This window comes from Perca flavescens, chromosome 11, assembly GCF_004354835.1.
Source record: "Perca flavescens isolate YP-PL-M2 chromosome 11, PFLA_1.0, whole genome shotgun sequence".
NCBI lineage: Eukaryota > Metazoa > Chordata > Actinopteri > Perciformes > Percidae > Perca > Perca flavescens.
In genome coordinates, this window is record NC_041341.1 from 25,000,013 (window position 1) to 25,012,735 (window position 12,723).

General features: G+C 40.3%; 1 protein-coding gene across 1 annotated transcript; it reads right to left on the reverse strand.

The window, feature by feature from the left end:
- Nucleotides 1-934: 934 nt before the first annotated feature.
- On the reverse strand, nt 935-10,161 carry pou1f1 (POU class 1 homeobox 1). The gene is made up of 7 exons (XM_028590843.1): nt 10,026-10,161; nt 6,757-6,906; nt 6,409-6,507; nt 2,386-2,649; nt 1,718-1,882; nt 1,277-1,337; nt 935-1,175 (listed from the first exon to the last, which is right to left on the reverse strand). The coding sequence occupies exons 1-7, from the start codon at nt 10,159-10,161 to the stop codon at nt 935-937; spliced, it is 1,116 nt and encodes a 371-aa protein (XP_028446644.1).
- Between the last annotated feature and the right edge of the window lie 2,562 nt (nt 10,162-12,723).

The window sequence follows — 12,723 nt, forward strand, 5'->3', positions numbered from 1 at the left end:
TGAATCAAAGGTTGCACTGAGCAAAGTAGATCAACATAATAATAATAATAATAATAATAATAATATATAAATAAATAGGATGTTGTGAAACTTTAAATATATTACTTTTTTTGAGCATGGCTATATTAATTTAAGACATTAATTAATGAGAGAGCATCAGCTCTAATCACAAATACACAAACAACTACAACAGAAAAAGTCCTGCAGTTAAATGCAGACAAATGTAAAACATTTAATCAACAATAAATTTTCCCTTCTCTCTTAAAAAAAGGGACAAAAGTTGAGCCAACATCTGTTTTTAGAAAGGCACAGGGCTGATCTAAACGAGTGCTCACCTGCACGCTGGTGCTGATAGATTACATTATGTTTATATTTGTGTAACTAATATACTTTCGGCATGCATATAGCAAACAAGACACAGTGAAGAGCTAAATGTCAGGTCATGGTCTCTGCAGCGTCAAACCAGCAGATCATATGTGGTTAATGAAAGCCATTTATCTTCACAGTGTCAACTTCAACAACAAAAAAACACTGGCTAGTTTCTAGTGGATTTTTCTGGGACTTGGAAATTAAAATACTGTAAAGACATATTTCTATTCATGTAAATAAGAAAAAACAACAACATAAAGATGGCATTAAGAAAACCGCAGCACATTGCAAGAAGGTCAAGTTACAAGCTGACAATAACGCATGTTTTCTTATAGTTGGAGTGTTCTCAGTTGATTTTTTGGTCAGGCTGACTTTCACAGGATATACATTATCATCTCATTGTTAAAGCAATGCAATAGTTTCAAGTGCGTCAGCAGCTGCTTAATGCAGTGTGAGGGCAGTTTTTATTAGTGGGTGTTCCCTGTCGATTACATTCTGCCACTGGCTGTGGTCACGAAGGAGGCTCCATCAGAATCGAGGTGAGCGACACTAGCTGAATATGTAACTATGTCATTGGTCGTTGTGTTTTACTCATCTGTACGATGCAGTGTGGGCTGAGTTTGGTCAAACAGGAGCTGAGGTTGAGGCTGGTTTTGACTCGTTTTTCTCTTTGGCGTCTGTTGCAGAACCAGACTCTGACCACCTCCTTCTCCAAATGGAGGCCTTTAGCTATCCGGGCTATTTCCTGGGAGGATGGCTTACTCTTTTCCACAAAGCTGTGCTCCAGAGCCTCCTTAGCTCCCAAGCTGCAGTGGGGAACAAGGGAAAGACAGGAGAAGATGAACTCTACGACACTAAAACGGCATTGTATGGTACGCATTGCATCTTTGCTCCTCATAGTTAATACCTGATAGTTGTTCTCCTTTTCCTCTTCCGCTCATTCATTCCTATTTTATCATTGTACAAGGCTGCAGGAAGGAAGAAGAATATGCTGTTACTGTTGTTACAGAGAAGAGAAAATAACTCACAACTCACAGGTGTATGCACCATGTGATGAGGGGGGCATAAGTAGATATTGGTTATTTTTTTAAAGGGGTCATAAGGCAAGAAGGTTGGGAAACACTGTCCTAGACAATGTACAAGCCCAATGTTATATCTTCATAATCATGCAAGGTGTCATGTCTGTAATACAATGCATATCATTTTCTCACCAGCAGATCCTATCCCACTGACTCAAAAGAGCACTTACAACTTTGATACACATTTTAGTGGTAAAGATTACACGAACAAATGCTCTAATTTGGGGTCGATGGAGTAGAGTGGATGTGTGTGTGTGTGTGTGACTCACCACCAGCCAGCTCAGCTTCATCAAGCCATTTAGCCAGAATGGCCTTGAGTTTGCAGGCGTTCTTAAAGCTCAGCTGTAGATTTTCAAAGCGGCAGATCGTGGTCTGGCTGAACTCTGAGCCGTGCACTGCAGCAAGAGCCTCGCCTACATTAGTCTGTGTGTAGCCTAGAGGTCACAGTGAAACAGAAATACTTCATAGAATAACCACGAGCAGAGACGCAGCAAGGCGAGCACAAACACACAAACATTTGTGGTAATGTTATTTATTACATTTATATAGTGCTTTATCATAGACACTCAAAGCGCATTTGGGGGGAGGGGGGGTGGGGACTGCTCTCTAACACCACTAATGTGTAGCACCCACCTGGGTGATGCACGGCAGCCATACAACGCCTTACGACGCCAGACGCCAGAACGCTCAACACACATCAGCTAGTTAGGGGAACATATTTTTAGTGGTGGGGGAAACCGGAGAACCCGGAGAAAACCCACGCAGACACGGGGAGAACATGCAAACTCCACACAGAAAGGCCTGGATTTGAACCCTTCTTGCTGTGAGGCCACAGCACTAACCACTGGGCCACCGTGCTGCCCAAATGTATCTGATTGGTGCAGTTAGTGGATAGTGGGGTCATTTTCATCAACATCATGTTAGTGATAATACTCACCAAGTTTGATCCTCCGTATTTTGAAGTCATTGGCAAACATCTCCAGCTCTCGTATCTGCGGGGAGTCTATGGCAGGGACATCTTCCGGGTCCCGCATGCTCTTCCCCTGGCCGTCAGTTTTCATCTCTCCAATACTCTGGCCCCCAGGGGCCTCATCAGTGGAGAGGAGGGCCGGGGGCAGTGTGGAGAAACTATGGCTTAGTGCACACGAACCACTACTTAGACCATGGTCTGGAAACTTGTACAAGCAAGGAGTAAGAGACCCTAGAGAGAGAGAGAGGAATCAAGGTAGACCCTCAGTCTGTCAGAGGGATGCCGAAAGCAGAATGGCTCCTATTCCCACCTGTATCCTGACAGCATTTATTTCCACAGCACAAGAAAGCTAATAGTTTTTGTACTGTCAGAATTTTTACAATAATAGCCAAAATATAATATATATTTTTTTTATAATAAAAAATAATAAATAAAATGTCCACCCTGTCCTGAAACTAACCTTTTGTAAATGAGAAAACCACTTACAAAAACCTAATGTAGACCACATAGCACACCGCACCGAGGCAGCTCCATTCACTCATAAAGACTTAATTTAAAAATCAAATTATTTGAATTATTTTCCCTGTCACTTTAACATAATGTATTCCAGATATTCTACTCTGCTTTTTACCTGTAATGTAACATTAACATTTACCCATTCACATTTTTTTGCAGGTATTATCTCTGGCTTTAGTGTTAAGTGCCACACAACTCTGAGTTCACTTTTTTGTTTTAAAAGGTCTCTATTCAGTAAAAAAAAAAACTAAAACAAACATTGCACAACCTTTCCTAACAGGTCATACTTATAACACGGCACTATAACCCTAATATTAACATTCAAGATTAGGCTCCATTATTTCTACAAGTGGTTGTTAATATTTAGTGGTTAGCTGCAGTGGAGCTTGTGGCTGCCAATTTCTGGTTTCTTCCTGTTGTTAGTATTAACGGTATATTACTGCCAGAGTAACAGATGGGTGGATGACTAATTGTAATTTGGAATATGATGCTTCTCAGCACGTCAACTGCATTGATTCATTTTACTACTGTAGGAACAGACAATAGGTAATACAATTACAGGAAATTGTGATTAAAGTCTGAGGGCAGCCTAACATTGACTTCAGTCCACTCTGAACTATCCCAAGTTGCTGAAACTTTACCTTCAATGAGCAATGCAACACTCCCCTCTTGTGTCAGGGGGATTGTAGTGCAGCGCTAACCCTGTCATACAACCATATGTCATACAACTGATTTTACAGATCCAGTGATACGGGAGATACAAGACAGGAGGTTGCAGTGTGGTGACCATATGCTGCCAGTTTATCATGTCCACCTGGCTGAAACTAATAGTCTAACACAACACCCCTGCAACAAATCCTACCTGAACTATAATGTTCAGTTTTTAACTTTATGAAGGCTGTAGTTTGTCTTGTTGTATTGTAGCTAACCTATTGTTGAGTTTCTATAGTGCTATACGGTTTCTAACATTTTGTATTTTGTTGAGATAACAACGTTGCCACAAAAGCTTCATCTGAAACTCGGACTGATAAATATTGCCTACCAACAGCAGTGTTTGAGCCATTTTGGAGTCTCCCTGGAGGAATACACTGGCAGGAAATACTAACTGCACTAACAGCCCTCAAACCCCATTTACAAAATGGTTGCGTTTCCAAAAGTGGATTCCAAAATTGTTTGGATCTATACACCAGCTGGAGAGCAACATGGCAGATTTTGCACTAAAACTGTATGCATCAGTGATTTTCTCTTATACCCAAGGTGTCAGGGAGAGGTTGGACTCACTCTTTTATAATCTCTCGGAGGTAATATCTAGCGACAGTTGCCTATATAGTTCTCAAAGCCTTTTCCATAGAGCTTTATTGTCAGATGTCAGACTGGACACCAAGCCCCCATAAAAACACATGTGGGCTCAGTGGGCTTGTAAAAGCCCCTCATAACCCTTTGCCCTGAACCCTCCAGCAGCTATACATGTGCACCATCCTGAGAGTGTGGCAGCATCAGCAGGTTCATGCTGAGCAAAGATAGAAAGCAAACCAACTGGCAAGCACACCAATGCTATACTGTTATATAATATATATATATATATATATATACATGTTTTTGCCCACCGAACAAGCTGAAAACACAGCATTGACCTTTTTCTATCAGCCTATAAAGAAGTCTTAGCAAACAGTTGCCCAGCAGATAGGGATAATTTGTTTGGGGTTGTGTTTTGGTGATGAATGGAAGTCCATATTAAACTTTAATTTTAGCTCTGTTTTGGTCTTCTAACTGTCTCTTTAGCTGCAAAATGTGTGTGCTATTTTGTGCTGGACAGGAAGCGTACAGTGGGTTTAACAGTTGCCTGTTGAAAACAAGGTGGATGAGATAAAGGAGGCTAAAAAGCTCCATATAGCTGAAGGGAACTCCAGAGCTGATAACTCCCTGTGGATTCATAAAGTGAAACCTTTCACATTACACTTAGTCATTTTAGCCATTATGAAGAAATGGATTAGTGCAGCTTTAAAAATGACAAATTAAAGGGCCAATTTCTTCTGTGACCTTGTCTCATCCAGTTCACATAATTACAGAGTTTTGTGTAATGCTATTAACTCTGTTTCTGCCCTTTCCTCTCAAATATCCCTCTGCTGAGTGCTGTTGTTGATCACTGCGGTCCATACCATTTTATTAGACCCTTTACAGGAGCAGATCGATGTCACCGGGTCTATACTCCAGTGGTTAAAATCAATCTTGTCTGTTAAAAGACCAGCAGCAATGTAATTTCCTCTGGAAATGTTAATTGTTCTGTGCCAGCAGGGTTACATTTTACCTCATATTCGTTTTGGTCTGTAACATCACCAACTTGGTTATATCAAACACAACTGTACTATAGATTTTCTTTAACCAAGACATTCATTTGATTTTATCTACTCCAGACATTGGAAGGGTATGTGTGTCTTTCTAGTATGTGTACAGTAATAATTACTACTTTAAAGTGATTTCAGAGAAGAAGGGACAATGCTGTTATTGTAATTTTGCTTGCATATTTACGTCTTTCGAACGGCAAAATCCAAACTGGTGCATTACAGTAATTATATTTGTACTGAGAAATTATGATTTGGTGCAAAATGTGAAGGTCTGAGTTATAGCCCCTGGAAATTCTTTAAAACAAATAAGCAACAATCCAAGTTATAGTGCATGCATCCTTTGTCCTTGTTTGATTTGATTTGATCAGATTTGATTGACAGCAGCCTGGCAACATGAACATCACATCACATTTCCATTCCTGATTGGTGCTTAGAGCTATGTGACATCCTCAGAAGAGCCAAGACAAAAACAGAAACACAGAAATCTCTCTTCCAAATATCCAAAACTGTTTTAACATTGCCAGAAAATGTTACAAGTGAAATCTAGGACCATCGCGACGAACGCTCGTAGTAAGAAGCGAATTGAGAACATATGTTTTCAGGGACTTTAACCATTCAATACAACCTAGTTAGGTTGGCAGTATCAATAATTGTTCTGGCATTTTACCTTTAATATGGAAATTTTGCAAACTTAGAAAGGCTATAATAGCAATATAAGTAGTGGGAGCTCCTTTTTGTTTGAATTAGGTTATTAATTACAAAAAACACATTCCTCGTACAATCCATTTGGTGCTAAATGTTAACTGTCAAAAATATTTTTTGGCAGGTATAAAAATGCTGATGACTGACTTGAATTTGATACAAGAATTTTGTGACATGAAAACCATTTCCTCTATCAGTTTTCACATATCCACTTCTCCATTTATGTTTCTGCTCTCTCTGAACAATCGGCAGAAAGTGGCAAATCGTCTTTGACAGTTATGTTTAACAATCATTAGGCGAAGTAATCAAGTTTCAAGCAAATTTATGGGGATTAACTGTTTAAAGTGTCTGCTCAATTTACTGTATTTAACTGCAGGGCAGGAGTGGGATGATTGTGTGTGTGTGTGTGTGCGTGTGTGATCATTACCTTGCAATGGGTTTCCACTGCCTACCATGTTGGGGTGAGGGACACCACATGTCTGCAGGATACGAGTCTGAGAAATACTGGCAGAGAGCATCTCCTGAGCTACAGAGAGAGAGAGAGAGAGCGAGAGAGAGAGAATCCTTTATTTTTGTCTGCACAATAATCATCATTCTCATCCAAATCATAATCGTTGTCAGCATTGTTCTTATCAATAAAGACATCATCCATCAATAAATTAATAAAGGCTTATTTGACTATCAGAATTTTCAATGATTAATTGTCTTTTGATTGACTATTCATTACAGCCTTGCAATAGTTCTCACAAATACCATCACCACCACCACTACTCACCTGCCATCATGCCGTAGGTGGCCTGCTGGTTGCTGTAGTGACAGGGGGTGACTGGGTAATGTAGGCCGGGGGGGGCGTTTCCGAAGGAGGATGTGGACAGATGCATGTGGGAGCGCTTGGTGGGCTGACCCAGGGACAGTCCAGATGATACTGATGGAGAAAAATGTGGTTACAATCTGACAGGAGAACAAAAGATTAGTGCGTTTACTCAGATCTGAGTACAGGTCAGCTTTAAATACAGTTCACTAGCTAAGACTAGTTTGACTAATATGGGGTTTTGAATGCGATTATATTACATTCTAAAATTGAAACAGCTGCTATGTGTTGGCATAAGATGCAATAACATATTTACGTCGTATTTGAAGTGGGTTCTTAAAGGTGGAAGTGTCTCTGAACATTAAAACCATGGACATGTAGGTTATAATACGCACAAAAACCTTACAATGAAAGGCCATTAAAAGATAATCTTTTACTTCTCTTTTCAAAAACACAATGTAAATCACTTTGACTAGCTTAGTTTGCTCATGAAGAAAGTTCCAGCACATCACGCAGAAAGAGAGAGAAAGATGATAATGACTAAATGAAAAATGAGTTTTTGCCAAAGGCCAATATCACCACGTTACTCTGTTCTGTCTGCTAGGGCAGGTGGAACAGAGAGAAAGAGAGATGTGAGCACAGTCTGAGTTGAACACATTTACACTGGAGAGAAATAACAGCTACCGTCGATTTGGATGCTGGTACAGCTTTAAACTGCTCTGTAAATCCAGCTTTGTCTTAAGAAGAGTAATAGCAAGCCAAACAAAATGCTTCTAAAACCAGACACTCCTCTTTAAAACCTTTGCTTTTGTGGATGCTCTTATCTGCTAAGTGTATTTAAATATAGTTGAATATTGCTCTGGCCATGTCCTCTGATAATTACATAATTATTCATGTATTCATCCTTTTTATGCAGCTTGATATTCACTTTAAGCACTAATGTGCTGGGATACAAGTTGGTACAGCACCACCAACAAATATGTAGAGACTGTTGCTGTGTTGTCTGTATTATGTTTGATGATCTGACCAAGGCTTACGAGGTCTTAAAATAAAAAGACTGTGCCTCTGTTTAGGGCTGGGCGATAAAATGATCTCAAAACTGGATTGCGATAAAATTCCCGTTGGTAACGATGATAAGCTTTGGACATATTTACCCGATAACACAACTGACAGAGTCTGGTCTGCCATTTCTGCTTGGATGCCAGACATGCCCACTTCCAATTGTGAGCATTTGTCTGAGTTGCCGGTGTTGTGTCAAAGTCTGTTCCCCCGTTAAATAGTGTTTTCCTCCCTGAAGACGTTGTTAATAAAAAGGGTTACACAGCATCAGTTGTGTGGAAATGGTGCAGATTTCACAAAAGCAATGATGAGATTAAGCCGGTCTGCAAAAATATGTTGGTGGTTGGTGCCAAGCAGGACACCTAAACAGGTACCATTCAATGACCACACCGACAGTATTCAAAAAGAGCAAAAATATAACCAGCGCTATTTCATATTACATATCGAAAGACACTTCTACAAACATTTGAGATGCTTTTTTGGCAGGAGTTGTATTTACATTTAATATGTTGCTTTTAAGTGGTTTTAGGTTATTTGTAAAATCAAAAGAAATTTAGCCAAAACTGACTTTTCAGTTTTCACTTTATTTTGCAGACACAAAAAAGGCAAATTTAAAGGTGCTCTAAGCAATGTTGGGTGATGTCACTTCTTGTTGACGTATTGTCAAATAAGGCTAGGCTAGCTCGCAACCTCCGTCCTCCTCACCCCGTCTACTCCCCCTCCCTTCCGCGCCTTGTCAGTTATTGGCTGGAACACTGTTTGTTATGTTTCGTGGTGCAGGTTGGCGCAGTTTGTTTTTGTTGCCATTTGTGGAGCCTGGGCTGTCTACAGAGACTGTGTTTTTTACAGTGTGTTCAAGGGACAGGCATCTAGCGGATAGTGAGGAGATGTTTGCTGTGACAAAAAATGTTGTAGCCTAAAAAAACACGTGACATCGCTTAGAGCACCTTTAATTGTGAGACGACTGTAAAGAGGGCTACGCTTAGTTTTCTTTTGCCAGTAGAGGGCGCTACTGTTCTGTTGACTAGTGGGGCATCTCATAATGTGAATGTGTAATGTGTCATCAACAAAAACATTGTGCTGAATACTGTAATGGCATGTTTTTGTTATTTTATATGTTAATAAACTATTCTAAAGTGTAATGAAACCTCTGGTTTCTTCAGGCTAAACGATAAATCACGATCAAAATGGGAAAATATATCGTGATCACATTTTTTGCCATATCGCTCAGCCCTACCACTGTTGACTCTACTGCTAACTGCCAATTCTACTTCTTTAATTGTTACAAATTGTACCTGTGTTTCCATTATTTAGGTGACCACTTCACATTTTGTTCATATACTCATTGGTAAGACAGAAAACAAACATAGGCCAGCAAAATTCCACAAGTACACAGTACTGTCTCAGCAGAGAAATCTATATGATATGTTGAACCTGTTGCAGTATTAATGTATTGTATGACTCATGTTCTGCTTTATCTAATCCAATCTATTCTATGCTATAACAATCAGCAGGCACTTAAACCCCCAGGAAGTTTTCTCCGCAACGCTCCATCGTGAAAAAGGCCATGGGGAGTTTGCCATACTGATAACATATCCTCAAAGCAATTATCCACTAAGGAGAGACAGCTGGGCCAAACCAGCTGATTAGATACATTTACATAATTTCAGTTGGCTTTGAATAAATGTATTTTTCAATCCAATTCATCGTCCCCATTCCCTACAAACACAACTCTGTGTGTGTGTGTTTGTGTGTGTGTGTGTGTGTGAATGAAGGAAGAACTAGCCCTACACGAGATATCACTCACCTGCAGCACCCATGGGACTTCCTATATAGTCAATAGTGTAGTCACTATGAACACGAGCACTACCACTTTGTCATAGCACGAAAACAGCACAATGCCAACCCCCTCTCTTCCTCACGAGGCTGAATTGGAAGATTGAAGTAGTTGTTAGAGGCCTGACTTCCTGCAGCTGGGATTTAACATCACGACAAAACTATGTAGGTCATGTTCCATATCATTTAGGCCTTATGAACTCCCACTTTCTTCTTACAGTACTTTGCAGTAAAAGCCTTATTTTTGACAAATTAAGCAAAGGTAAAGCACACAAGAGGAGAAATATAGAAAAAAAAATATATATATTTAACATTACAGCACAGAAGACCCAGTTTACCTGCGGAAACCATGCTGTGAGCATGGGAGCTGGCTGGCAGGCAGTCACCGGGAGAGGCGTGGTGCATGAGGATTGGCAAGGGTGAATCGCCTGAAAGTGGGGTGAAGGAGTCGGCGCTGAATGCCTGGCATGCCATTCTTCTCTGGCCTCTCTCGAATGGTCCCAGTGGTACACTGAAGTTTGACGTGATCCCTTAACTGGTTTCCTTTCTTTGCTTTGCCCTCTCTTGCTTTAATTGGTCTTGCCTCCCATCGTTGTTTTCTTGTCCTGTGTCTTTTTTCTCGTCCTCTTGAAATCTCTTCCCTTCCCTTCCTTTCTTGTGTCTTGTTATGGCCTGTCTTACCTCGTCTTGCCTTTTGTCTTTGTCTCGTCTTCTTTGGCCTTCTCTTGTTCTGCCTTGTCTTTTTCTAGCCGTGTCTTGTCGTCGTTCACTTCTTGTGTCGTCTTCCTTGCTTGTTCTTTTCCTCCCTAATTCAGCCAAGCACAGTTCTCCCTTCAGTCACTTGGGAATTTGCAGGTAGAAAACTGTGAACGGTTACCTTTTTCTCTCTAAGAGACATAGATGTCAGCACTTCAGCCAGAACTCAAAGATGAATAGCGATGAGCTTCCGGTTCAAGTTACTATCACTGATATATCTTCTCAAAGGTGTTTCTCAACTATCGAGCTTTCTCTCATTAAGGCCTCTGCAATGCATGTCCCTGTCTCTTTTTCTCTATGACAGATGCAGGTAAACCAGTGTCTGTCATGCCCTCAGCATTTTGCCGCCCCTGTCTACTGCAGGTATTTATATCCCACCCACCTACAACTAACCACCCCTCTCTAGAGGCCCCCTATTTCCTATCGAGCTACTCACCCCCTCCACCTACCAATCCCATGTCAGTGCTGTTATTACTTGTGTTTGTCGTTCTCCTCATCCCGTTCCCAAATCCAGGATTAGGGTACAGAGCGGCTGAGAAACCAGATCCCCTCCTCTCCTCTTCCTCTCTCCCCTTCTCGCTATCTCTCTGTCCCTCTCCCTGATTGCAGGGTTGTGCTGTAGTTGCAATGGGAAAGTAAAGTTAACCTTTAGAGTGCTCATTAAAATAACAAAGACTTAGTTTAGTTGTATGTGACAATACAGGAGCAATTATGGTGTGGCATGGAGCATTGCCCGGATGGTCTCAAATCAACTGCTTTGTTTTGCGTGTGTGTACCCTGAAGTACGCCAAATGCAACTTGTTTTACCACAGACATTTAATTGCCTCGCAGGGGCCTTTATCTGAGAGTGAGCGGAAGAAAAGGTTAGTATTGTTTCCATATGGTCTCCATATTGTGTTGTATACAGAGCGCTCCAGGTAAAGACAACAGGTCTCATCTGGGAGGATAAAGGTTAATCTGAAGAGTGTGGCCACCATGTGCACTCTGTTGTGTCTGTTTGTGTTTGTGTTTGTCCTGGGCTCTGCTTCACTATTGTTGATGTAGGTGGACAGCAGGTGGAAAATAGCTTGTGGGTGGCCGACACGATTCAACTTGCTTAAGCAGGCAGTGTAAATTTGAACTGGATGCACTCAGTCCTTTTGACAATGTCTCTCCTCAAAACAGATTTTTCAGTTTGGTTGCTGAGTTGATTCATTCACTCAATTGTAAACATGGTAATTGTGTTAAAAAAAAAGAAGAAAAAAAAGCTTTTGACACATTCCCATATTGAAATAATCATAAAAGACATGTCTGTTAATTGTGGCTGGCATGTGTTGTAGGCATCAAAATCCAAATATAAATCCAAATGCTTCTCATCTCCCTTCAATCGGCAACCTTGATAGATGTGAGTCTTAAAATCAGTTGTTAGATTAAAGACATCACAACGAGACTGAGCACTGATAAAGAAAATATTTGTGACAAATTGCAAAGCAAATGAAAATGGACTTTGACAAATCTCATTTCACCCGACCTGGTTTGAAATGAACAGACACCCAAGCCCTAACATTAAGAACACAACTGAATGTAATGGTTTGTGACAATGGACAAAAAAAATCTCACCACCAGCACCAGTACTATCCTTAAAATACTTCTTTCTCTTCTTTTATTTCAGCCAACAACTCCCACTCAGGGTAAAGACCATCTTCCCAGCTGGCGAATGCAGGCTTATTTTTGCACAGAGACTGAACCACCGCTGCTATCAATCTGTAATATCAATCTGTATGCTGGTGTAACTCTCCCAAAATTTAGCAACAGACAATTAGACGATTCTTCAGCAATTTAGACTTTACATTAAAAGTAATATTAAGAGTAATATTTTCTCATAATTGTTAAATGTGCAGATCAGCCTTTGTTTACACAAAAAGCATATGTAGCGACAACATAAATACAGGACAGTAGACTAGATCTAACTTTAAAATATCACCTTTGGTTTTAATATTTGACTAATTACTGTGCTTTTTGATACACAGGTTGGATAATGGGTATTATCCGACCCTGAATCGGTTTCACTAATACTTTATTTTGCTGCAGACAAGCACAACATGTTTAATTGTTATTACTAGAAATACTGTCTCTAGTTGTATTGGAGATTGTTGTTGTCCCATGATGTTCCAAACTGTTTCAGAGGTGAGTCCGCTAAAATTCAGGAAGAAACACACAAACCCTTAGTACAGTATCTGGGAACAAATGTCATGATATATTGAATTGTGACATTTTAAAAAACCTGCAAATGAAATTAGC